The sequence below is a fragment of the Excalfactoria chinensis genome, chromosome 23 (assembly GCF_039878825.1).
Source record: "Excalfactoria chinensis isolate bCotChi1 chromosome 23, bCotChi1.hap2, whole genome shotgun sequence".
In the NCBI taxonomy this organism is placed as follows: Eukaryota; Metazoa; Chordata; class Aves; order Galliformes; family Phasianidae; genus Excalfactoria; species Excalfactoria chinensis.
Window position 1 is genome coordinate 2,533,254 of NC_092847.1, and position 26,940 is coordinate 2,560,193.

Genomic DNA, 26,940 nt, shown 5'->3' on the forward strand with positions numbered 1-26,940 from the left:
CGTAGAAATGGTCTATTAAATCCCTTCTGAAGCCTCACTCAGGAGCAGCTCTCGTAGTAGGTGACTCGCTTATGGATGGCATCCCGGATCCTGCCCACCTTCTCCTGAAGGCCTGACAGCCTGGCTGACTTGGCCACCAGAGCTCTGTTGCTTTCCTGAATTTCTGTCTCCAAAGCTGAGGAGAGAGGGCAGGGAAGGTTTTTGTGACATCAAAACTGCATCAAAAAGGCATTGTGTGCAGTCTGCCTTCCTGGGCTGAGCCCTTCCTCCCTCCTGCACCCCCTTCTCCCCCCACAAAAACCCCAACCCCTCTGGCACCCAGAAGCCCCAGTGCAGCTGCCCATCACCTCGAGCTTACTTTCCATCCGGAGCATCATGTTCCATGTTTCCTCAAAGAGAGCTTTTGCCTCCAGGTCTATGCTCTGTACACGGCTGCCCTGTGCTCCCAGTGCAGGGCTCTCCCCCTGCCTGCTCTTCAGCTCCGCATACATATCTTTCACTTGTTGGAAAGCCTGAGTAAATTAAGCAGCACATGTAGGATCGAGCAAATAAACTAGTGAAGATTTACCAATGTTGAACCCATTTTAAATACTAAAGAGATACCGTGCTAGAGCTGTGCTAGAGCTCTGCAATTACGATAACATGCAGATGCCCAGTGGGCTCACAAAGATGTTTGCTGGCATCTGCATGGGCTGCTCTGCCTCTGGTGAGGTCTTCAAGACTGAGAAAGCCAGAGGGAACATGGTGCAAGGCCACAATACCTGCTGAGCCCCGTTGGCCTCCTCGCTTGCTGTTGCCGCTGTCTGCTGCGCATCACCAGCCCGCAGTCTGTTCTGCCCCGCTGTCTGCTGCAGCCCAGGCAGCCCTTCTGCCAGCACAGCCAGCTGGGCTGCCACCGAGCCCACGTTCTTCTCAGCTGGACCAAGCACTGCCTCAATCTACAAGCAGAATGCTCAGTGTTAAGGGGGAAATTGCAAACAACTTTTTCTTCTGTACAGCGAGGCCCCACAGATTTCCTTCAGGCAGCAGGCCTGGAGCTCAGAGAAGCAGACAAATGAGACCCAAAAAGGAACAGAGATTTTTACACAAAATATCCCGTTTCTCCACTTTGCTGGTACACGGCTGTACCACACTGCAGAGCAGCAAAGCAGCTGTGAGCAGGAAGCAGTGCTGTTCTTCAGGAAGTCACTGAACATCACTTACTTCCTCTATGCGCTCCTGAATGAACCGAAGGGAAGAACCTGAGCCCCTGATAGCCCCCTGGGCCTCCAGCAGCACCGTGTTTGCCTGCCTCAGATTCCCAACAACCTCTTCCACATTGCCTTCCACAGCATTCGCCCGGTTCCTGGAGAAACACAAGAAACAGCCAGGGTGAGTGTAGAGAACTGCATGGACTGGATGTTAGGGTTACAGGGGCAAAAATAAGCGAGCTGGAGAAGCAAGACAATGTAATGGAGAAGGCTGTGGTCACCCCACACACATCCAGACACAGTGTAGTACAGCCATAGTGCAGATTTCCATTCAAGAGAAGTGTTACTTCCATTTCACATCCCCAAAGAGAGAAAATGAACTGAGAAAGGGAGAGATCTAGAAACAACTGCTTTGCAATGGTGCACGAAAAAGAATTAAAGGGAAATTAAAGGGAATCAATTTCACTGAATACTATCTGCTTTTCACTGGGACTATTCAGACTGGGGGACAGAGCTTCCCATAGTGTCATGGCTTTTCATCAGTATTCCACATCATAACAGAAGCCAGACTGCTTTGTCTCATCAATTCCAGCAGGCTAAGCAGGTGTCAGACACTATAAAGGAGTTTACCTACTTATCCCACTCACCTTCTCACTGGGATATTGCTGAAAGTCAACACATGACAAAGCAAATGCTCCAAATTTGCAAGGGCGCTGTGTAATTGCCTTGGAAGGGGCCATGGGATAATCCTCCCAGCTTTCACCCAGAAAACAAATAGCCCATTTAATCCCCTCGTGCTCTCTTGTGTGATTAGAATGTGGGTCACCAATATCAATAACAGAGCAACCCCATCATCTCCCCTTATATGATCTCGAGAAACAGAGAAAATTCTCTGTTACTTTTGGTATAAAGTTTCTTGCACTAGGATCCATAACAAGACCAGCCAGATCCTCATTTGAATCAAAGCATCAGAGAAGCCTCTGTAGAGACTGCCAGTGCATCCCTTTAGCCACCTTACACACACAGAAGCACAGTTAGATTTCACCCCAGCTGAGCATCAGCACATTCACTCTGGCTCAATGACCCTGAGCAGCCAAAAGCCTTCAGCCAAGCTGACCTGGCCTGTTCTGCCTCCTGCTGCAGCTTCTTGGCCTTGGCAATGTCCTCAGCCGTCTGGGCAAGGATGTTCTCTGGGCACTGCAGCTTGGTAGCCAAATTTTGAATCTCCTTCATTTTTCTCAGGACTGCAGCAGCATCCGTGGGGAGACGTAGAGAGAGAACAAACTCACTGATCTCCTGGATTGTTGCAGGGTCCATGTCTTTGTCTGCATGCAAACAGAGGAACGATGTCAGACACAGAAGTGAAAGGCAGGAGGGTAAAGGCAGATGTCCAGCATGCTCTCACACACCATCTCTTCCTTACAGTCAGCTGCCAGAATCTACTCTGGTTCAATCCACCAGCTCATGTCCCCATCCTTAAAGACAAGCTCAATACGAATGTGATCTGCCCCGTGCTGATGGAAATGGAGCACCAAATGAAAAGCACAGAGGGACGAAGGCACAATTGTGCCCCATGTTTCTGCAGAGCAGAGGCAGGGCTTGCACCACTGGGTAGATAAGGCTGTGTTTCAACACAAGCCCTTTTTATTGCACAAATTAAAGTTAATAAACCTGAGGAATCGGAATCAGACAGAGCCCAAGGGACATTAGCCCAGTGATTAGCTCACAAATATCTTCCCTCATCATTAACACCAGGCAGCACCAAGTGACCTGATTTTCTTATTCAGCTAATGCTCGTGAGGCTTATTACGTTATTACAATCTGTCTGTGGACAATAAGTCATCCCACTGGTTTATAGGACAGTGAGGAATTCTCTCATGATCAGCAGTCTGTTCCAGAGAGATGCCCATTTATCTCCACGCTGTGAGATGGCACATTGCTACCTGACAAGAAGTTCCGAACTTTCTGGATGAATTGCTGAGCACGTCGGACGTCTCCTTCGATCTGGGTTCTTGTTATGCTCATCTGTTCCATGAGCCGCAAGGCATTGCTCTGAATCTGATTAGCAGATGCCTCCGTTGTTTTAATCTGCAAAAAAAAACACCAAAATCCTGATGGAGTCATTCCTGCTTGACCTGGAATCCCAACAGCCCTCCCTAAACCCTGAGTGAATTGAGCAGGTCACTTTGAAATCACACTATTTCCATTTCGAACGCGTCATGGTTTTCAAGGAGCGTAAATGTTAAAGACTGAGGGGCTGGATTCGTAAAGAAGGCTCCCTAAAGAGGCTGTACCATTTAGCTTTTGGAAACCCATTTGAAATGGATTTTGAATGACTTTGAAACCTCGTTTAATCTGCACGAGCCCTCGGAGGCTGTAGAAAAGAGGTGCAGCAGTACAAACACAGGCACAAAACATTAGGGCAGCCCTGCAGATTCCAAGGTGTTTTCACATCTCTCACCCTTCTGTCATGTTAATCCCAATGCTATGGGGAGGCCAAGCTATGGCTTCTTAGTGATATTCCCACACCACTCCTCGGACCCACCAGCACTCACCAGCTGTGCTGTCTCCCTCAGCCGTGCACTCAGGCTGTCCATCTCCCCTGCAGCTTTCCCAGCCACACGCAGGGCCCCACCGGCTAATGGCCGGGCACCACGGCAGCTGAGGCCGTCCCCGCAGGCCATGCCACCATCCTGTGGGCACAAAGAGCCCTCACATTGTGCTGGGGTGCATGTCTCCGCTCGGAAACCACCGCAGATCTGGAAAGGAAGGGGAGAAACAGGGTGGTGAGGCTCACACTTGGCTGTGAGGCCTTCCAAAGTCAAGACGGAGTCTCATAGGGCCCTCCATTTTGACAGGGGGCGCCATTTTGGCAGAGGCCGCCATTTTGTCAAGGGCCGCCATTCTGACAGGGGCCATCATTTTGATAGGGGCTGCAATTCTGACAGGCTTTTGCCATGAGGTTGAGGAGCACCGAGTGCTGTGCAGCAGGAGCTCCTCAGAGGTAGCCCAAGCAATGGTGGTAGCTGGAACACACCTGCTTGTCTCCATGTTCCTTTGCAGCATGCTGGCACACGGAACAACCGCTTCATTGACCCTCAGAGAGAAACCCTGCTCAACCTCTGTCATTTGCTTTTAGACAGTGGGTTGAGGAGGTCTTAGCAGTGTGTTTGATTGCCTGGCACCTTGTCATGTTGCCACCCAACAGAGAGGGCACTGCTGCAGGGCACGGGTAGGTGCACAGTCAGTGCAAGCACCAGCACAGCTGAATGCTTGGGAACATGATGGTGCCCTGCAAAGCAGAGGGGAGGCTGGTGGTCTCCACAGCAACCGTGCATTAGGAGGCACTGAAATGGATCTCCATGGCAATAACAAAGCAATGAAGGAGAAAGAAAAGAAACCTCATCCAGAAATTAAGTGGGTCTGTGAGACAGGAGAACTGACACGTGAGAGAGTCCTTGGAGGAAACATGCACATGGTTGTGGGGGGGATGGAGGGAGCGCTTGGGTGTCTGCTATCCACAGCAGGGGATGCTCTGATGGTTCTGCTCTGATGTCCACAAGCAGCACTTTGTTCAGAGACTTGCCCTGGACGGCAAAGTCTTCACTGAATCATTGAGACTGAATAAGATCCTCTAGTGTGATCCATCACCTCCATGCCCACTTCATCTGGGCAATTAAGAGCAAAGATGTGCAACCACAGGGTAAGACCTCTGCCCCTCGAGCTATACAAGACCCCATTGACAACTGCAAGCAAAGAGAAGCCCTTTCTTTTTCACCTTATTCACAGTAGGAGTCAGATTGGGAGACGAGGCCATCTGGGCCCTGAGAGCCAGCAGTTTGCTGCTGTGTGTGGCAGCTGCTGCCTCCAGCCCTGCTGCATCCCTGCGGCTCTCCCTGGACGTGGCCAGCAGTGTGGCAGCAGTGTCAGCAAGGCTGCTGGCGTTGGTGGATGTCTGGTGTGCAGATCGGATGGTCCCAAAGGCTCCTGCAGGAATAAAGGCGGTTAATGACACAAATGCCTCAGTGAGTCATAAATGCAGCAGAGCTACTGAAAGGAAGGCATTAACTATACCCTGTGAGTGGATGTGTGCACAGAGAGGAGGGGGACACAGCTAGAGTGGTTAGTCACGAAGGCACAAATAAAAAGCTCCTTTTATTTCCAAACGCCTTTCAGCCATTCCTGTACATCGAGCTGCAGAGCTTTGCTGAAGGACTGATCTCATGTTTAGGACTCTAAGACTGAAACAAAACTAAAGCAAAAGCTATGCTGATGCAGGGCTGTGCTGCAGCTATGTCCGAGCCCTTCACACCACCAGAGCAGAGCCCCATGCTCTGTAGCATGGCACGGAGGAGGCAGCAGAAGATGGCGCTTGGAGAGCCTTACCTTCTGCAAGGATTTAATGGCAATCTACTACCAGCAACATCACAGGGCATAATTAGCTCTTCTGAGCACCTGACAGCTAGCTGCTGGATCTCCTCCGCCCCTCCATCCCTTCCATCTGCACACAGACATTACTCCTGCAGCCAACCCCAGCTCGATGACACCTCCTCCCTGGGCTCAGCTCGTGGGGCTGCATACTGAGCTGCCCAGCCCCAACAACCACAGGAGAAAGCCCCAGATTGGTCAGAGATGAGGCAGGGCAGAAAGCATCTCTTGTGCAGGAGGGAGAGAGGATGTTTGTTTGCTGTTTGCTGTTCCTAAAGATGGCAGACTGAAAACTTCTCCATCTCCCCTACCCGGCCACTGGGAAACCACCAGGTACATGGTTAATTGAGGTTAATTGTCAGCCTCAAATGAAGAGATTTTAGTGTGTCAGTGCTATATACCTGACAGATCTGTGCTGCGGCTGGTTTCAAACTGGCTCTTCTTGCTCTGATATTGGGCATTGATGGTAAGCAGGCTGCTGTTGAGAGCTTCAAGCTCGTTTGATAGAGAGGCGGTCACATCCAGAAACTGAAAGTTGGGGTTAATGCCTTGCATTTGTTCCCTGAAAAAAAAGAAAAAGCAAAAAACGTGAATTTGAGCAGAGAGAAAACTGCAGGAAGGCAGAGAGCAGGACCATCTCAGGCTGGAATACTACAGGTGTGCCAGGTGGGACTGCAGGGCAGTCTTAATATGTGGAGTTATAGAAGCAAAGTGGTGCATCTCTCACCTGATGGCAGTGAGCGCACTGCCCAGCTGGGCCAAGTTCTGCTCATTGGCAGATGAGTGACCAAGGATGCCCTGTGCCTGCTGCAAGCTGCCCTGTGCCCTTGAGAGCCGGAGACCCAGGTGGGAGCCCCCAGGTAAACCCGTGCTGGAGTTGCTCAGGCTGGCCTGCTGCAGGCGCAACTGCAGCCTCTGGATGTCACCATCATAGATGTGGAAGCAGGGATGGCACGGCTCACAGCTGGGGTAGGTGCTGCAGTGGTCCCGTTGGCACTGGTCACAGCGAGGGCCGGTGATACCTGGGCGGCAGAGGCAGTGGCCTGTGGATTTGTCACATCCCACGTCCTCGGTGCCCTGGAAGTCACAGTTGCACTCTGGGGGATGGAAAGGAGAAAGGAAAGGTGTGAAGCCCATTGAAAAGGGAAAATAACAAGTAATCAGATCCTGCTAGCTGGATGGCAATGCAATGCGCAGTGGGACCCACAGTGCCAGGGACAGAGATGCTAAAAAACACCATGCCAAAAGTGAAGGTGATGCTCCCTACCTGTGCAGCCTACCCTGACGTCTCCAAAGTGCCTATCCGGGCAGACCTGCTCCTGCTGCGCGGCAGAGCACGTCCTCCCCGTGAAGCCTTCCCTGCACTGGCACTGTCCTGTGAACTGAGAAAGGAAAAGGACATCAGGGAGGAGTCTCAGCACTGAGTATGCTGCTGGGAAAGCCTTCCCTGGTGAGTGCAGAGCCGCTCCCCAGCCTTTCCATCACCTGTCAGCTTCATCTCCTACCTGGGGGCAAGAAAACCACAACAGGAGTTCCCAGCCTGGGAGAAAGGTGAAGCAGAGCAGAGGAAAAGCAGCACCTGAAGCAAAAGCAGCAGATTATGCTCCACAAAGCTTCTTAACAGATGCAGGGGCACAACAGGGAGCACAGCTCCGTGGAGGCGAGATGGAAATAAGGCGTTTTGTCACCAGCCTGCTGTCAGCCCATGTCCTTGGATGTGGCTGCAGCGATGCCAACAGCAAAGCCATGGGGCCAGGCCTGCAAACAGCCTCAACTCACGAGCGCTGCAAAGCTTTAGGTTTTGTTTCCAAGACAAAGCAATCGCCCACAACCAACCAGTTTTTGAGCTCAGGTCTCCTCCTTGTGCTGTTTGGAACCTATCTTTGGCTCTTTGCTTTTGTTACGGCGTTTTTACATTTAGCTATAATTTTCCCAGTTGTCTGTTAAGGCTGAAGTGACACACATGCTTTCCATTGACAAATGAGGATAATTAACTTGCCGTGCCTGTGTGAAGATCTCTCATTAGGATTTCCTTGCTAAATAAATATCAAGCCTTTTAGAGCAGCTTAATCCTGCCTCCATAATTACCACCTCCTTTCATTTTCCTGAGTAGCCTGTCATAGTGCCTCTAGGAAACAGGAAGAGGAAAACAAGAGCAGATTGTGCTAGGAGGTGCACTGCCCATTTGCAGAAGCTCCCCAAATTGGGACAGGCGCTTTCAGTGCTCTGAGCAGGCTGCAGTGCTGTCCAGCTTCTGTTGGCAGTGATAACCCAACTGCATTGAAGCAGGCAGAGAAAACAGTAATAGATATTGCTGGAATGCTTTCCAAAGGGAACGCCCTGGCATGCAGACAGCTGCTGATCACCAAAGGATGCTCAGAGCAGTACCTGGTTGCAGTGGATGCTGTGGGAACCACTGGGGTTGCACTCACAGGGTCGGCAGCCTCGACCACTCGCCATGTCCCAGTGCCCAGCTGCACACTGGTCGCAGTCAGTGCCCACCACGTTGGGCAGGCAGGAGCAGCTCCCCGTCTCATCGTCGCAGGGCACATTCTGCCGTGTTCCCAGTACGTTGCAGGCACACCCTGAAACAGGGAGAAGTTCTTTGGATTAAAATTGGGTGCTGAGCAGAGGACCGGATTCTCGCACAGCTGGGAGGCTGCTGGCTGAGACGTGCTCTCCCACTCCTCCTGTTGCAGCAGGGGTTAGCATAAAAGTGCATCATTCTCTAGTACTGTGCTGCCTGCTCGAGCCTAGCGGCCAGAATCAGGAGCCCCACAGACCTCTATTCCCAGTACAGTGTCCACCCCAAGCTGCGGCTGCCCTCTGCTGCACATAGCCTGGCTTGCCTGCATTGCATTGCCTGCAGCACCCCCTGCAGCTGCCTGAATCAAGAACAGGGCACAGCCCTGTGCATTGTTCTCCCTGTCTCTGTGGCCAGACACATCCTTGAGACAGGCCACAACCTAAGCAAGGAGCTTTACAACATTTTGCAAAGCACAGCTACACCTTAGAAACCCCAAACCCAAGCTGCTTGGGAAGCATGGCCCTTGCAGAAGACACTGAGGGCAAAGGTGCAGGGGCATCAGGGGTTGTCTCACAGCATACTCACTGCGGCAGCCCAGGGGGTTGGCATGGGCCAGCTGGGCAAAGCCTGGCTTGCAGAGGTGGCATCGCTCGCCTTGCACGTTCTCCTTGCAAACACAGCGCCCCGAGAGCGGGTCACAGACAGAGCCTGGCACCGTGCCGTCCGGGTCACACTCACAGGCTGGAAAGGTGCGAGAAGTGGCACTGCTGAGCTGCCTTCAGAGCAACCAAGGGGTATCAAGGGGGGGGATCACTATGCACTCACGCTGGCAGGCTTCTGGATGGGTGAGATCCTGGCGCTGGTTGCGGAAATAGTTGGTTTTGCAGCGCTCGCAGTTGTTCCCCTCTGTGTTGTGCTGGCAGTCATCACACACACCTCCGCTCACCCCACCGCTGGTGTGGAAAAGCTCCGGGTCGAAGTGACAGGAGGCTGAGTGGCCGTTGCAGTTACAACCTAAAAAACAAGCCCCAAACAACCCATCTGGTGCTGCAAGCGTGCAAGGCCCTCCTGCAGCATAGGACACGTTGTCACTAGAGGGTGCCCTAGACCCCTGCATGGCACCTCTGCACCCAGTAACAGTCCCAGTATGGAGCTGAGGCATACTGGGCAAAGCAGAGGAGTGCGAGTGCACCCGTGACATTGCCTGGCTGCAGCCTCAGTGAAGCAGAATGCTTTGGAAAGCCGTTCTATAGGGACGGCTCATACTCAGGAGGAGGAGGAAGAGGGGAAGGCTGTCACCATACGCTGGCACTCGTGGGGGTCGTTGTCCTCTGCAGGTGCCCAGGGGCGGTCATTGTAGAGAGCAGCACAGTGGCCACAGTTGGGGCCAGCAGTGTTGTGCTGGCATTCGCAGCGCCCGTGCACCTACAGCAGAGAGCAGTTACCCTTTGTGAGCTCAGAGCTCAGCTCCTGCAGCCACCATGCTCCCAAACTCCTCACAAAGCCCCTCCGCCTCCCTCCCCATACAGGACATGAGTAACAGCCTTCATTCTTGTGGCCACCATCCCAAAGCTGCATGCAAAACAGGCACTGCTCCCCCCCAGTTACATGCAGCATTGTCCCCAGGCTGTTGTCTACATCACGAGGCTCACCATGGCCTGCAGGTCCCTCGAAGGGATGCAGCGGTCAGCGTGGCCATTGCAGAAGCAGCTTCCCAGCACTTGCATTTCTGTCACCGCATAGAAGCTGCTGGGCGAGCGGTAGCTGTGGTGCATGACTTGTGGGAGCTGCGTGAAGTTGATCCTCAGGTTGGTGAACTGCCCCAGCTCTGTTGGGGACAGACACAGTGAGGGGACAGCAGCATCAAGCTGCCATCTGCAGAGATGCCTCAGAGGGCTCAGCACCAGCACCCTGAGCAGATGAAGGACCAAAGGTTGATCCTTAGCACGTCAGGTGCAGCCATTGGGCACACAGCAGCTCGAGGCTTTGCTTGAAGAAGAGCTGCTCCAGCCCAGCATCCTCCAGCACCCCATAAAAAAACCACAGGCTGCATCTTCCCTCCCTTTCTCGGACACAACAAAGGCTGTTCACTTACTATTGACAGACTGGCTGTGAGAGGTACTAATGGTAGATGCCAGGTCTCGGACACTGAATTTCACCTTAGAAGGAATAAAATAATAATAATAATTAAAAAGCAGGAAAAGCACTGTGGGGCCAAGCACATGCTGGAGAGCCTTCCATAACCCACCCAAGTACCCCAGACCTCACCTTGCCCCCATGCATGGGGTGCCCATGCTGGGCCTGCAGCGGCTGGCACCGAGCATCCCCCCAGCTCTCAGGGGCACCACGGGGGATGTGGGGGAAGGCAGCAGCACAGTCAGAGGCCAGATACTGGTACACCTCCCATGTCTTGCCAAAGTCCGTGGAGCGCTCAATCAGCATCGCAGCAGGCAGCGGTGACTGCAGCATCAAGGAGAGAGGGACATCTACAAGGTGGTGTTGTTAAACTGGTTCCCACCCAGGGTTGAGGAGATCTTCATCCTCATCATCATCCTCCTCATCCCTTTCCCTCCAAGACCTTGTGTCCCATAGGTCTCCATCAATTTTTGAACCACCAGGAGCCCAGCAATGCCCATCCACCCACAACTCCCTGTGAGCTGCATTACTGCATACTAACCCTAAAGTCCAGCACGATGCTGCTGAGCTGGAACTTCTCATCCAGATCCAGCTGCAAATAGACATGTTCCATGCCTGTGGACACAGTGAGATGGCCTCAGATATGCAGAACTTCAGGAAAACAAACCATTTGGCTGCATAAGCCGAGCCATCTATTCCCCTCTTTCCCCTAATTCAACGAACCCAGCACTGCTGAGGACCAGCACTCACCACTCTGGGATTGCCACCAGCGCGTGCGCCCAGCAGAGGACAGCATGTTGGTCACACGGTGCCCATTGCGGGCATGAGGCAGCCGGGAGTCACATTTACAGCATCTCATGTTCCACTGCAAAGAGAGAAGGCAGGTGGGATCCCAGACAGGACACAGCCCTGATGCAGACCCTGCAGGCACTGGGTAAAGAACCAGCACAGGGGGGACATCACCAAAGAGCGCATGGCATCAATAGAGCTGAGTTATTGGAGACCTGGAGAACCTCCATCATATGCCAAGTGGTACCCAGGATCAGAGTGGTTACCCTCAGACTCCATATAAAAAAGAGGAAGCTCGTGAATGAAGGAGTTAAAAACTAAAACTGAAAATTGCTTTGACCCAAACATATTTCAGCACCAGTTTGCCCCTCGCCCATGGCCGAGCAGCTTTGCTTGAGTGAGCAGAAGGGCTCTCCTCTCACATCCCAAACCCTGCGTGGGGCTCAGCCACCTCTGCACTCTCCCCTCCAAGAGCAGCAGCAGCAAACAGCTCAGTGGGTGGAAAGTCAGCGGGTGGGAAGTCGAGCGGCTCAGAGTTCAGCCCTTCACTTAAGCAACTCATTCAAGTAGCAAACACAGACGTGGCGTGGGCAACAGAGGGACTGGGGAAATCGGGATCTCCAGGGAGCAAACAAACACCCTGCTTTTGACTAACCAAGCAACACGCTGTGCTGGTGCTACTGAACGGCTGCCGGGTACGTGCAGCACATGGGTGGGCTCAGAAAGGGATGGAGAGGGATTGAGCAACAGGCAGGGAGTGGGAAGAGATGGCGAAGGGGGGAGGTGGCATGGAGAAGCAGATGAGCTGGGTGAGCACGTTACCAAATCAGGGGGTCCTTGCAGGTGGAGCTGGGATGGTTGAATGGGAATATTGCAGAGTAAGCAAACACAGACCTACAATGCATGATCCTGCAAGTTCCCTGGCTCTACCACCTCCTCCCAGCTCTGCCTATAGGAACCAGCAGCACCATCCTCTGACCCAGAAGCACCATTCCCTGACCCAGGCAGAGGAACTCACTGCAGATAATGACAGCTAGCAGCAAAACATCAGGAAAGCCAGAGCAATTATCCACTGAAATAACCTAGCAAACAACTGCTAATAATGATTAAACTTCCCAGCAGCTCTGACTGTGATTAGAACAGGGGGAGGATGCGTTTCTGCAAGGGGAAAGGTTAATGTCAGCTAAATTATTCATTAGGAATTACTCATGCGTGCTTACTGAGACCATTCACACAGCCACACACACAAGCACATCCCACAGCTACAACCAGTGCTGGCTGCAGTCACACTCAGAACACGGTGCTGAGCAAAGGGGCAGCTCACACCCACCACGTCTGGGGGCTGTGCAGCAGTATTTGCCAGTTCACAGTTCATCCCATAGGGCAGCCACAGACCTGAGTGTGGAAAGTTGGCTTTCCTTCCCTCCCCTCACTCCCATCCTCCACCTTTATTAAGGCCAAAATTAACACTGGAAAGCAAAAAATTATTTCATGTACTTTGAGCAAATTGTGAAATTCCTCTGTTGCACAACATGAGGATTCACTATTACTGGCTGTGCATGTGTCTCAAAGTTCCCTGGGGCAGAGGGAATGACCACAAACGACAGCCCAGCTCTGCTCTGAAGGAAGGTTTCCTAGGAGCACACCTTCCCTCAGTTCTCCCCCTCATATTTACCAGCACAGAAACAGCCTCAGTGGATTCATCAGAGCCAGGACTGGCAGGAATAGAGCAGGGCCGTGAGAGTATGTGACAAAATGGAAGTCAATAGGTCACAGTTTGTAAACTTGGTCCCTTTCCATCCCTACCCAGGAGCAAAGGCTCCCAGCTGTGTGGCAAACCAGAAGCACCAAGAGCCACAGTGAGTTCTGGTAGCTGGGTCTGATTAGAAAGTGCTCATTGACTTCAGTGTTGCCCTTGGAACAGCCCGAAATTCAGGTCATGGAGATCTTGGGAATGAAATCTGTTCCAGTCTTCAGAAAGGTAACTCATGAGGGGGTCATTTGAGAGGAAAAGCAAACATGCTGAGAATAGACAGACTCCTGTTTTCCAAGTGAGTGGTGGAAAACAAAATCAGCTACGCAGAACAAAACGGCTGCTGTAAAGATGACCATATACTACATGGAAAAGCAGAGCAAGACTGCAAATCGGGATGGAAAGTACATGTGGATGGGTTGTGCAAGTGGAAACACACACGTGCCTATGGGTGATCAACACCTGCAAAGTCCAAAGACACTCATGGGACATTCTGTATAGTTTGGGGATCAAACTCTTCCCCATCCCTGTGCCCTGCTGCCACTCTGCCTCATGCTACTCTCTGCTCTCACCTTGTGCTTGGGGTGTGCCTGGCACTGGCTCTCCTCCCACCCTTCCCCCTCCTCACATCTAAGGGCAAGAAAGCCTCAAATGATCTGGAGCTGATGGCCTCTGACCAAAGTATGTGAGGTAGCTGTAGCTGCCATTTTAATATGAGTAAAGAGCCCTTGAAATAAAACCTCCTGGCGGAGGTGCATCACTCAAAATAAACTGAAGCCATTCATCAGCATATATGAGAAGCTGCTGCTCTCTGGTCATGAAATAGAGACCTTTAGGAACTGTGGGACCTTGGTGGTCCTGTGCCAACACAGCTCTGTGGGTCAGAGCACTGTGCCAACCAGCTCCAGGCATGCAGCCTCCCACACGGCAGCCTCATGTCTCTTGTGCAATTAATATCCTATTGCGATAGTAATCACTGTCCCAATTCTATTTGGGGAACAGAGGGCAGGAGGAATTTATGTGTATACAGAGAGATGGAGCATTAATCAAAAATAGGGTTGGCAGCAAGAGTAAGTTATATTGGGAACAAAGACACCTGTCAGAGCTCTTATGCAATTCCCTTTTCCAGCCCCACTAATTCCCTGCTAACACCAGCACTGAGCACCAGGCCAGCCGAGCAGGGATGTCCTCCATCTGCTTTCCATGGGAAGATGTTATAGAAGGACCAATGGATGCGTCAGTGCAGCTGAAACCTCCTGTGAGCAAACTGCGTTCATAAAATGGGACTGTACTTCAATGATGAAGCATAGGTGTGTGCCTTAGCCATAACCCCCAATGTCATGCCCGTACTTAGCTGGTCATAAGCAACACCGTGAGCTGAAAGCACAGAGCATCCTGCCCTCAGCCTGGTGACCCCAAATTCATTAGTGATCACAGGGCTGGGACAGCAGCAGGGCAAACATCTTAGGCATGAGGGCTAAGGAAGTGAACTTCATTCCTCCTGCTTGAAAGCAGGCATGTGTGCTCCTGTTTTCCTCACCCACTCCGTCCTCACATCATTTCCCTTCAGAAAAGCTTCACTTAAAGCCAGCCATGATGACAGCCTGCAAATCTGTGCTGCACGAGCTGCTCCCCAGCCCACGTGTTGTAGAGGCCCTGCTGCCTCTGACTCTGTCTGCGAGGGGTGACGTGATGTCTGAGAGCACATGTGGGAATCTGCACTCGTGTGGCAAGGAAAGATACAGAGAATGGAGGAGGAGAAAAGTGGGAAGCTGCCTTCTTCCTCTGTGCACTGCTGCAGGTAGAGACACATCCCTGCACCAGGAACAAGGTGTGTCTGAATGCCAGAGCAGGATGTGACAGCACAGAGCAGCAACCCGTGGTTGCTGATATACCTTCCTCAGGGCAGGAATGAGAATTACTTGATGCAATGCATTGTGAAGCAGCACCCAGCACCAGAAGGTCTGCTTTGAGCTTGGGGATCTCCTCGGTCCCTATTCCAACACACCCAAGGATCCCAAAGGAGCAGTCAGCATGGCTCCGACCAGCACCAAGCCAACTCATGCAGGTGGAAGCAAATGTAATCATCAGATGGCAGCAGGAAGGCAGACAGAAGCATTACGCTTCAATATACTCGCTTTCACAAGCATCAGGCTGTGTTTTCTGGGAGCAGCCAAAACCAGCTCAGTGCTCAGGCACCATGGGGAGGGATGCAATATAAGAGGAAGGCAAACAGTCTCTTCCCTATCTTATGAAAGATGTCACAGTGATTTGCAGAATGGTTTGGCTACTACAACTGTAGTTCTTTAGTTCTGAATATGCCCTTCAGTTGAAAGCATTTCCTGGCCCTGAGGACACAGGCATCTCCTAAGCAGCATTAGCCCAGCCTGACACAAAGGCCAGGGCACACTGCTGCAGAGTGAGTGCCTTCATGCTGTCCTTGGAGGGGGTGGCCAGGCCAGGAGCTGCTAATCCATGTGAAAACCACACTGAGAGCCTCCCCTTGGTTACCCATATTGCTACCAAAGCGCTATGTATAGCATCCAGACAGAGAGATGAGCTAACCAGCCTTGAATCACACCTGTCTTAGTCTTTCCACACGCATCAGTGCCTTTAGGACATCAAATTCAGGGACGCCTATTTTTCTTGTTAGTTTTCCTCTTGCCTTGGCTTTCCCTGCCACCTTGAACAGCCATTTCCTGAGCTCAAAGTGATTTCCAAGCCAGGCCATTGGTCTGTTTGGTTTCCTCCCCCCTCGCTTTTCTAATCATCGCCGCAGTCCCTTGCACTATAAATGGCAATCCCGGGTCTCCAAGGGATGGAGCAATCAGTGGTGCAAAGTATAAAGGTTAGAGGGATCCAGAGCAGACAACGGAGCAGGGGGGGTGCAATTGAGCAGCACAGGAGGATTGCAAAAGAGCCTCCAGGGTGGCGGGCAGACGGCTCACACCAGCCAGCTGGCACCGGGCATCAGCACCCACAGCAACCCCTCATCCCGTGCCCTCTGCTGACATTGCAAAACCCACTCCAAATTTGTACCTATTTGGCACCAACACACGAGCCAGGCATGTAACGAAAAGAGTCAGAAGAGTCAGAGAATGCATTTGATTATTGTATGGGATGAGAATAGGGGGGGGAAAAGTGAGTTCAGGAGGCTCATTTTGGCTTTAATTAGGAAATGCTCAGCATGAGGATGTCTCCAAAGATAGAAGCTGGAGTATTCCTAACTTGTAGCAGCCATCACAGCTGCAGGACAGAAACGAAGGTCTCTGATTCCAGCAAAGGGAAGGCACTAAGTACACAAAGATCCTATTCTCAAAGCTAGAAGTGATGAATCCAACTCAACATACCAATGCTAACCATTCCAAATTCCTTCTGACCTCAGTACTTATCAGCATAAGGTGCTGATTCCACTGACAAACTCGAAGGAATACAAAACCTGGATGTTTTAGGGACCACTTCTCCGCCTCCCACCATGGGACCTCACCCACGAATTCCACTCCAAACAGGTATTTGTGCTCAGCCACGTTTCCAGACTAACACAGAGAGGTACAGAGAAGCACCCACGTCACAGACATCACACCCCCTGCCTGAGCAAAGAGCTAAAAATGCTGCAGAATGAGCCATTAGCTCCAACTTTGGATTTTGGTTACAGCTTTGGAGCTTGGGAACGTGCAGCTGCAGCTGTTACCCTCTGAGCACCACTTCCTACCCCCACACCATTTAATTGGAAACAGCAGCTTGGCTCAGCAGCTCTTCCAAGCAAAAGCTCTGGAATGTTCCCATTTCTGACAACTGAAGGATGAATTTAGCTTACAGCTAAGGAGGCTGCTGACTGGATTTTTGGTTGCAAAAGCTTCCATTCTGCCCATTGCACAGCTTGTTCCCTGCTTGTGCTCAGCTTCTCTGCCCTGATGTGGTACAGACCCCAGGGCTGGAGGGGGCACAAAGCATTCAGAAAGAGAGACAAACATCCCAAGTAGATCAAAGACATTGTAAAGGGTAGGAAGGATGGGTAAAGGCATCAGCATCCCCACACAGGGCTTGGAAGCAGAGGGAGCAGCACGTACCTCTCCATGCGGTGTGCAGTACGTCTCAGGCTTGGTGAGGCCACAGGTGGAGGAAGCCATCAGATGCTGACCCCGTCCCATCAGGATGTCCCCCCCGGGGGGGTAACAGGCCCCATGGGAGCAGGCTGGCTGTGCTACCTGTGGCTGTGGGCAGGCTGCAATGGCAGGAAAGGAGCACATAGTGACTCAGCCAGCAGGATGGCCTGGAACAAAGCTATACCTGGGCATGCCAGAAAGGGTGAGGGTTCATCCCTGAATTGCCTTGGTTTTTAATAGTACACAGTGCTTCAAATAGCTTTTCATAGCTATTGCTCCTGAAACTCTTCTTGTAGGACACATCTCCAGAATCCCAATGTCTCTGTTTCAGGGATGCTCAGTTCCCTGCTCACTGTACTTAACAGCCCACTCTGGTTTCCCTCCATGTACCCACAGGCCCTGCAGGAGGTTGCTCAGCACAGAGCATCCCTTTCCCAAAGGATTACTGAACGCCAATCTCCCAGCTGCAGTGCTGCTCATACAGTGCTTACCTTAGCAGCATTTCTTAGCCTCAAAGGGAAAACCTTCCTATCATTCCATTTTCCTTTACAAGGAGTTTAGCTATCCATAAACTCACCTTGCTTAAACCATGGCACACAAGGAGGCTCTAGGCAATATAACTCAGTGCGGTACTCATATACGAACCCAATTAAAAGATCAAGGCCATTTCCAATAGGTAGCAAACACTTGTCAGCTGACCCTCCTATTTTTCTATAAACATGGAATGTTGAGCCTTACCCAGGAAGACAAATAATGCCCACAGCCAAAGCTGGCAGCAAGACTCCATCATGCCAAGGACAAGGACACACCTAGAGAGGAATTTGCAGTGTAAGCAAAAAGACCAGAAAATACCACCTTAAGCCTCATCCTGGGCACTTTGCACTCCTTATCTACCTAATTCTAACTGATCTAACAGGTGAAAGTCAGGAATAACGTAGAGGGAACCCCTCAGACTGCACATTAGAACAGATGAGTACAAGGAATTGCAGCCCTTCACCAAACAGGTGAGGCACACACAGGGTCCCCCTGAGCTGAGTACAAGACAATCCCCTTCCCAGGTGCTATCTGTGGATCTTTATGATGTTGCTGAGGTGAATCACACAGACAAGAATGGCTCTTTGCTGTCTGCAGAGCTCCAATTTCTGCCTTCCTGGCTCTGGGGACTCCAAAAAGCCATAGGGATACACATAGCAGTAAGCAGTGCCCAAAGAGCCCACAGCTACCCCACGCTGCTGCCCTTCAGCCTGGCCATCCTGCATGCTATCTAACACGGCTCCAGTTGGAAGATCCCAATGGCTGTGAGCACTGATAAGGGAGCCAGGCAGCCAGCAGCACACTCCACTCCAGGAAGTTCCCTCTGCTGCTGTCCTGCATGACCAGAGCCCCATTCCCAGTCTCTGAGGTGCCCCATGTCCCCCACCACGTACCTGCCTGGTGGCGAGGGCTCTCCCCGCTGTTCCCAGCAGCTGATCCTTGCAGTCACACCAGTCTCCAAGTGCTGTTGCTGTCCTGTTTGGCTTTTAACAGGCGGCTCCCTCACCTGGAAGAGAGGTGCCAGTGGGTGTAGCAGCGATAAAGGCGTGATTCAGGCACTGCAGACATCCCCACCCAGCTCCGGGGAGTGCAGCTGCTCCAGACACAGCGTCACTTTGCAGTGTGACAGTGGGGTGAACAAGCAGGCCTGCAGGAAATGGCATCGAGTGCCTTAAGGGGCTTCCCTACAGCCCCAGGGATGTGCCCCAGGTATGCCCAGGGCTCAGGTGGGTGCTGCACCCAGGGGCTTTGCTTCCCTTCTCCCCATTGCCAGGCTGCAAGGCCAGCAGATCGAGGTGCCCACCCCTCATGCACAGGTTTGGTGCACCCAGCTCAGCACCCCAACCTGAGGATTTAAAGCCTGATGAGATTCTGTGTGAGCTGCTGCTGCTCTGTGTATTCACACACCAGGCATCAGCCCACGGATGACCTGCAGCAGGGATGGGGCTGTGCAGGCTGCAGCACGCACCTCTCCTGTCTCCAGCAGCGGAGCCCCTCGAGGCACGAAATAGTTCTCAACCTCATCTTACACAATCTACAGAACTACAGTACAGCAAACTCACCAGCTGTGACAAAATAAGGCAAAGAAGAGCCACGTTTTCCAAGAAGCACAATTCTCATTTGGGTACCGAGAGAAGTGCCACGATTTCCATAGAGACTCTGTATTTATCACACCAGGATGGCTTTAACAGCTCCTTGGGAGCCTGCAGGAAAGTCACCATGAGAGCAGCCCATGCATGGGGCCTAATGATGACCTCTGCTGTGCTTGGAGCTTCAGTGCTACCGGTGCTTTACATGGCACAGCTCTGGGCACCCACAGCACTACTGAACTCAGAGGTATAAAGTCCACATTTACCTCCTCAGATCCCCCAAAACCACGCAGACCTCCCCATGCTCTTGTTCTAACGATTGTTTTTTTATGGTCTAAGGAGGAAAACCTGCAGGAAGATTTGCTATTTATTTTACTGACTCAGCCCAATATCACATCCTGTGCCTCATCACACTGTGCCAGGTGACCCCGGAGCTCCGTGCCCAATGCATTGCTGGTGGGAGCAGCCTGCCCATCTTCACATGGAGCTCATAGAAAAGCCGTGCAACAGAGCTGGGAAAAATAATGCCCTACGGCTACAAAGTGTTCACTGTTGGTTCCTGCCGAGGTGTGCCCGGGTGCAGGAGCAGAGCTGGGTGTGCCTCCCTGAGCCACCGCTCAGCAATGCGGGGCCGCTGCATTCCTATGCCCAGCAACGCTCCTCCACCCCAGCAGGGGGATGGGGGGATGTAGTGGAGAACACCGGAGTATATTGCAGAGGACCTGAGAAGAAACTGCAGCATAGAAAACTTTGAACCCAAAAAATCACTGACCTAGTTTAGATCTAACCCAGGGTTACCCCAGTGCCCGTTTGCTTAGCCTGCACAGGGCACTGCCCCGGCTTTGTTTCTGCTCCAGTCTGACATGTCCTCTGTGTCCCCATAGAGAAACTGTCCCACTAAGAGGCAGGGAGGGACACTGCTGGACAGTGAGACCTCAGCACACCCACAATGGCAGAAGGTCTGCAGTAAAGGCAGGCTCTGAGCTGTGTCCCCTCTGGCACTGTAGGTGGTGGCTGCTGAAGTCACACTTCATTCTGCTCCTGATGGCCACTTTACGCCTCCCATACCAGGGACATCCCCATTGCATGCCATGACCCCACAATGGTAAACACCAGTATTTCTCCCCTCTTTACACACAGACCAAACCCAGAAGCACTCTAGCTCAGCGTATGGCCATGCTCAGGGCATCCCCAGCCTCCACACCGCCCCCCCTTCACACCATGGGATTTGGGTTAAGCCTCGGTGCTTACACTGCCCTGCAGAGCTCTTCCTCCTGATGACGTTCAACTCTTGTCGTTTTCCCGGCTATAATGCCCGCTTTAATCAAAACTGCAATTAAACCTGACAACCTCCCTGTGCAGACTCTCCTCAATAAGATTAGGGACCGGCTAAAATTAGTCTAATTTAATGTTAATCATTGATCTTTTTATCCACCCTTAATCCAATTTAAATGTCCACACAACGGAGACTGCATAGATGTCTTTAGTGCAGTTGCAAACAACACTGAATTAAACATTATTTAATTAAACCAGCACCTTGCTGCCATCAGAGCTGTTTGCAAGTGATCATCAACCACTCAGTTACCCAAACCATCACCCTGAGCTCCTGCGGCTCCAGGTATCAGCAAGGCGTGATTGCAGATATCTCCTTCTGCATTTAATATGAATACAAAGTTCCCGGGTTCAGGAAGCAAAACAATCCCTGCCTGCTTTGTTTGGTTGCTTTTCTTTCTGACTTCTTACTTTTTAAGCCCTGTGGCACCTCTCAGACCCTCGGCACTGAGCTTTGTGCCTGGGATTACAGCCCGCACCGTCCTGCAGTTTGCAGTACTGGGGGCAGGAGCACGACCTTGAACTTGCCCTGTCTAATTGCTGTCTCCTCTGGCTATCTTTCCTGCAGCGCTCGTTTGTCAAAGAGCTGCAGAAAGGACAAACGTGGCTCCAGCCGAAGAATCAGCTGCAACCTTTGCTGCCAATTTGGCAGAGAAGATAAGGGCTTTATTTTAAGAAAGAGGGGTGGAGGGGGAATAGACAGTACGAAGGAATAGCCTCTTTAGCAACTTTTACAGCCAGTCTTGCAATAGAATTTCCTAAGTGCGTTCAGAACTTGCAAGAAAAACCACCCCAAATTTCCCCTGAAGCCCAAGCACCTCCCAGCAGCACCACGGGGACGGCTGCACTCCTCTCTCTACGTGCGGGATGTGAGCATGGGGCTGACTCACTGCTCACACAGCCCAGGGATCAGCTCAGCAAGGAGGAAGAGGGAACGAAACCAATGCACCCAATGCTTTCCTTGCTGAGGAGCCCAGCATCCGCCTGCCACCCGCCCTCATGCGGGCAGTGAGTTGCACATCAGGTGTGCCAAGTAGAAAGGGGTGGAAAGCAGCATCATGCGACTGCAAACAGGCTTGGCAATGTGAAGGTCCTTTGGGGTCCTTTAACCACGGTGATTTTAGGACATAATTTAGGCACCTCCACCTCTCACCGTGGGCTTTACCCTGTATCAGCATCTCCTCCTGCACCAGCTCACGCTGCCCACATCCACACATTGCCCCAGCAGTGCCCTTCCAACCACCTCAGCTCTGCAGTTACCAACCACAGGGCGCAGCTGGGATGCTGCAGACGTGCACCAGCGGGGCCAGCAGTGCAGGAAGAGCAGAAGCAGCTGATGTGATACACTGTATGGTATTGATGCAATGCTATCAGGCAGTGAGCCAGGGAAGCAGTGTGACAGTGATGTGCTCTTTTTTTTTTCCCCTGTAAGGAAATAGGCTGTTCTTTCTGTGAATCATAAGGGAGGTTAACATTACAGTGTGGTGCTACAGAGTTTCAGCATCGAGCACAGGGAGGACAGTGTGATCTAACAAGCAGCCTATAGCTTTCACTGCAGGTGTCATTGCCATTTATTCCCTTATTTGAACAAATCAAGGTCCTGCCTCACACCGCATCTCACAGCTGTTAGTGGCTCCCTTTGCCAACCTGAAGTAGCCTTTAAAGTCTTTAAAGCATCCCATCCTGGGTCACATCTGTTGGGCTGTACCCAGATGGTTGTACTCAGTTCCCAGGTTGAATGTGGCTCTGGGCAGCCTGGTCTGCTGGTTGGTGACCCTGCACATAGCAGGGGGTTTGAAACCAGACGATCACTGTGGTCCTTTTCAACCCAGGGCTATTCTGTGATACTATGAATTCACTGTGAAAATGGGCAGCGTGAAAACATCAGTCCTGCTGAACCCAACACCCCATTTCCAACACCTTACATCCACCAGCTCGAAGATTAAGCACTACTGACACATTCAAACCCCTCAGCCCCAATAATACACATCCTTATAGAAGCAACCACAGAGCTGCATTGCAACGCTCACAGAAGAAGCCCTCCCGCAATGAAACGAGACCGGGGCTGTTGGGGGGGGGGGGTGAGGAGAGGGAGAGGGGAGGAAAGCGTTTTGCAGATGGGTTTTTTTTAGGCCGTCCAGGACCGCAGCCAAGGCCGGGGGGAGGAAGGGGGGGAGGCGGGGGTGCTGCCCGTGCTCACAACGTGCCCGCCCCCCCCCGGCACCGCCCGCCCCCCGGCGCCGATAAAAGGCAGCTGCAGCGGGCAGCGGGCAGAGCCGGGCGGAGCTGCGGGCAGCACGTTGAGGAACATAAGATCTGAGCACCGCAACCGCACCGCGGCCTCAGGTAAGGGGGAGCGACAGGAGCGGTGCTGGGACAGCGCGGGGTGCGGGCCTGATCCTGGTGCTGATCTTTAAGGCAGCCTCTGGCTAAAGCCAGAATTCTCCATTTGAACGTAATCGCGGGTGTCTGCTACGGGGTGAGCGCTGAGCTACACTAACGTGCCCCTCTCTTGCTCTCCTCTTGCAGAACGGAGCTCTTCCTACGCTGCTGTGCAAAGATGGAAACCATGCATGAGCTGATCCCCTTCGCCAAAGAGATGCTCAGCCAGAAGCCCAACAGGAAGATGGTGAAGCTGTACGTGCTGGGCAGCGTGCTGGCGTTCTTTGGGGTGGTCATCGGTCTGGTGGAGGCAGTGTGCAGCCCTTTCACCTCTGAAGGGAGGATAGAGGAGGAGGAGGAGAAGAGACCGACCCCATCTCGAGAGCCAGCGCTTCCTCGGAAGCAGGAGGATTTGGTGTTGGAGCAGAGCAAGAAGTCATCAGTGGTGCAGCGGGGGATGGTGACCAGGCAGCATGCATCCTAAGGGACCCACTGCTCACCTGAGCACACAGATCTGCTGCCCTGATATCCCTGGAGATGGTGATCCCGGTGATGGTGGTTCCAGTGAGAAGGACGAAGGTTTGGCTGAATGAAGGAGGCTGCAAAGTGCAGGACTTGAATGAAAGGAACGGTTTTATTTGCTGCCGTGCAGCAGTAGGAAAAAATACCTTTTGTTGGTATGAAAATGTGCAAGGTGCACAGCATGGTTTCTTATTTTTACTACAGACGCGTTTTACAACGTTTTGCAAACTCAATAAATGTTTTATATGGTACCAGTGCTCTCTGGCTGCGTTCATTTCATGGCATGGTTTGCAGATGAGTTTTGTGCTCTGCAGGAGCCCCTGGCCCCTTTGTGAACGGCTGTGGGCAATAAACCAGCCCTATCTATAGAGCTCCTTCCCCTGGTCCGCCAGCTCAGGGCAGAATGTTGGAGTTGCCCAACTCCCGTAGCTGCTGCCTTCCAAAAATGGGTCACTGTGTGGGGAGGAGTTGGCTCACAAGCCACGTTCCCAAAGCTGGAGGTGGGGATGCTCCTTCCGGGGTTATCTGGGTTTGATGGCATAGATTCAGGGCTATGTCCACGTGTACCCAGAGCTGCTGAAAAACCCATCCATCCCCCACAGCCTTCTAACAGGCCTATGGGCACAGCTAAAAACAATGCTCTGCTTTGGCTGGGATCCTCCCTGAGCCTGACAGCTGATTGTGGAGAACACTGTTTGCTCCCAGTCCTTCACCTGCCTGAAACCTTCCCGGGGTAGTTCTGAGCGCTACAGATTCTTGCTAAGTCACTAATGTTAAACTCTGCAGAAAAGTGCAGCTGAAAGATTCTGACCGTGCTACAAAGCAGTGGAGAAAACATCCTTGACAGGCAGAGCAGGGGGAGAAAACCCCTGTTTGCTCAGTGCCAAAGGCAGTGGGGCAAGGATGGAGGGGGAGGGAATGCATAGAAATTAGGAGCTATAAGCAAACAGTTGTTAGAAACAGCAGGAGGGGCTGGAAAACAAAGCAGCACTTTGACAGCCACAACAAGCACAGGGATCCTCCCAGAGCTGCAAGTCATGGTCAGGATCCAGACAGAATCCACACAAAACTCCTCAGGCTTTGATCCCAGAGCAAAGTACCTTTTCCTTGTGGGAAAACAATGAACAGGGTCCTGTTTAAAAAGTAAAATAAAAACCTTCGAGAATGATTTGATTTGGGCTTTAAAAAACCCTTTGGACTCTGGCGAGGCAGAGTGACCCAACACCTCACTGGCACCAATGGGAATGTGGAGGCAAAAAGGGGCAGAGGGTTGCAGCCTGCAGCACCACCCAGGCCAGGCTTCATCGTTTGTGTGTCCCCACAACACAGCCAACATCATGACATGGGTCAGCCTGAGATGAGGATCCTGCAGTGCTGGGGCTCACCTCGTGGGGCTGTCACACCACGGCCCTGTCCCACTGCATCCCGCTGCCCTCGCCGCCTCTCCATCGTTATCCAGTCACGGGTTTATGAGCTTAAAGCAAAGAGGTTTGTGGCACAATCAAAATAGCTGCTCCTAAGGCAGCTCACGGGATTAGACAGCTAAAGAGCCGTGCCGGCGGTGCTGCAGCCAACTTGGTAGAGCTTGTCCTGCTTCTCTACCTCCTATCTGCCCCCCAGTCCATGGGGCTGAGCTGTGTGCTGCCTCTTCTGCAACAGTGCTTTGGGCTTCAGCCAGGGCTGCAGATCAACCGAGCATCGATGTACAATGACCATAAAAATCCCTATCTGAACTACACGGTGACAAACTCAGTGTGTGTATGAGATTGGTAGTCCATTAACATCACTGTAACTGTGATGAATGGCAGACTCACCAAATGCAACAGACCAAAGCGCTTCTGCAGACATCCCAGCCCTTGCAAACCCCTCCAACAAGGCAGTTTCCAGCCCCATTCCCTGAGCCCTCAAACCCCCACCCTGATCCCCAATGGCACAACCCCCCAACAGCACCTGCCACAACCACGTGTGATCAGCAAAACGCATCCACGTGGCCCAGGTGTGAACTGCAAGGGGGAAACTGTGACCGGGATATAACCATGTGGGATGTGAGCTGCACAGCCAGTGCTGTGAGGACATCTGAGGCAAGCGGCTGCAGCAGCACAGGGAGCATCTGAGGTTGAGTTAAAGCCAGGCACTGAGGGATAAGCTCTCGAGGAGAGCCACGCGTTGCCCAAGGTGCAGCACATCGCCGGAGCCACCCAGGGTCAATTTCTATTGCTCTGTTTCCTTTAAGACCTGTCTGAACGCAGGTTGCTCTGACCTATAGATGGAGTGCATTAAGTCCTTGGGCAAACTGCAGCTGGCACAAGATCTGACACCTATCTGCCTCTGCCATCCTGGCAGCACAGACACGCAGATCTGATTTCAGCTCAGGTCCTCATGGCAGAGCTGGGCACTATGAACACAACAGCCCTCCTGGGCAGGCCATTGACTTCAAGGGCATGAGCTGAATGTCTTCAGCACGCTCACCTGCTATTTGAAGTATGTGCTCTGGATGTTTTGAGAGCTGCCAGGCTAAATTTAGGGGCCCAGATAAGGATATCATCCTCTCCTACCCAACAGCAAGGGCATCAGGAACATGGAGAGTGGCCAAAGTGCAGGGCAGACACAGAACCAAAGCAATGCATGGAGGCAGAAATTCCTGATCATTTGGTTACACAGGAAAAACAAACAAACAAATTCAGTGCTTAGAAATGACTCAAACCGGATAGGATTTGCTCTAAAACGGCACAAAGTCGAACCAAACTGTCCCACAGTCATCACAGCACATAATGGGGACACCCCTATCTGTAAAGAAAGACCTTTATTCATGGTAAAGAATGCAGGGAGAGCGGAGTATAAGGAAGAGTCTCATATCTACAGGATAAAGGAAAACGAGGGGAGAAGGAAAACAAGGGGAAAAGTTGGATCCTCTACATTTAATAAAGGTTTTCCAGTGGGTTAAAAACAGCCAAATATCCCTCAAAAGGAAGGGAAAAAAAAGCTGTATTCCAGTTCCTGCCAAGTGCCTTTGAGTTCCCATGGTGCGTGCAGGAGCCTGCCTCAGTCCCAGCACTGGAAAACACAGCTGCAAGGGGCTGGGTGATGCAGGAGGGACACACAGCAGGAGGGGATATGCAACAGGAGGGAGCAGGCAGGAGGATTCAGGAGGAGCTGATCCCTTTGCAATGCTTCCTATAGGGTCGGCCAGCAGAGCAGCCAGAAGCAGCTCCATGGGCTGAATTCAATGCCTGGGATCAGAAAATGACTCCGCAGCCTCCCTGCCCTCCTCTCACTTTCTTCTCTCCCCACCCTTTAGAAGAGGTTAAAAACAAGTTCTTAAGCAAAACAAACCCAGAATAAGTTCTGAGTGGGAGTGAGGCGCAGCGATGCCAGGTGATGAAGGGGGAGGAAAAGTCCCCACAGGCAGCAGAGCACAACTGGAGTCGGGGCTCAGCAGCATCCACAGCAAGGCTGGCAGCTATTGCTTACCACAGCATCCTCATGCTATGTAACAACAGATTACAACAGCAGCTCCCCCCACTCACAGCACGGATGAGGTAGGGCTGAGGGGTGAGATGAGTGCCCCAAGGGACTCAGGAAGGGGCAGAGCTTCTGCAGTGCTGTTATGGGACCAAATGTGGGCGAAGTGATTCTTATCAGGGGAAAGTTG

General features: G+C 52.1%; 2 protein-coding genes across 2 annotated transcripts; one reads left to right on the plus strand and one right to left on the minus strand.

Moving 5' to 3' along the window:
- Positions 1-38: 38 nt before the first annotated feature.
- LAMB3 (laminin subunit beta 3) lies at positions 39-17,716 on the minus strand. The gene is made up of 22 exons (XM_072356091.1): positions 17,668-17,716; positions 16,894-17,048; positions 11,032-11,146; positions 10,823-10,896; positions 10,414-10,605; positions 10,241-10,304; positions 9,798-9,973; positions 9,450-9,570; positions 8,971-9,159; positions 8,731-8,886; positions 8,007-8,203; positions 6,886-7,000; positions 6,346-6,715; positions 6,020-6,180; positions 4,969-5,177; positions 3,746-3,949; positions 3,134-3,278; positions 2,308-2,515; positions 1,204-1,345; positions 762-938; positions 359-512; positions 39-175 (listed from the first exon to the last, which is right to left on the minus strand). The coding sequence occupies exons 1-22, from the start codon at positions 17,714-17,716 to the stop codon at positions 39-41; spliced, it is 3,510 nt and encodes a 1,169-aa protein (XP_072212192.1).
- Positions 17,717-22,618: 4,902 nt separating this feature from the next.
- Positions 22,619-23,386, plus strand: G0S2 (G0/G1 switch 2). The gene is made up of 2 exons (XM_072356128.1): positions 22,619-22,730; positions 22,914-23,386. Exon 2 carries the CDS (start codon positions 22,945-22,947, stop codon positions 23,248-23,250), a length of 306 nt encoding a protein of 101 aa, XP_072212229.1. The 5' UTR covers positions 22,619-22,730; positions 22,914-22,944; the 3' UTR covers positions 23,251-23,386.
- Positions 23,387-26,940: the final 3,554 nt, after the last annotated feature.

Bases quoted from the DNA above. Each gene is read 5' to 3' on its own strand.
- G0S2 (XM_072356128.1), top strand. From the start codon at position 22,945: ATGGAAACCATGCATGAGCTGATCCCCTTCGCCAAAGAGATGCTCAGC.
- LAMB3 (XM_072356091.1), bottom strand. From the start codon at position 17,716: ATGGAGTCTTGCTGCCAGCTTTGGCTGTGGGCATTATTTGTCTTCCTG. The intron at 17,049-17,667 runs GTAAGGCTCAAC...CTGCCATTGCAG, and splicing joins GGCATTATTTGTCTTCCTGG to CCTGCCCACAGCCACAGGTA. The intron at 7,001-8,006 runs GTACTGCTCTGA...TTCCTTTCTCAG, and splicing joins ACAGCATCCACTGCAACCAG to TTCACAGGACAGTGCCAGTG.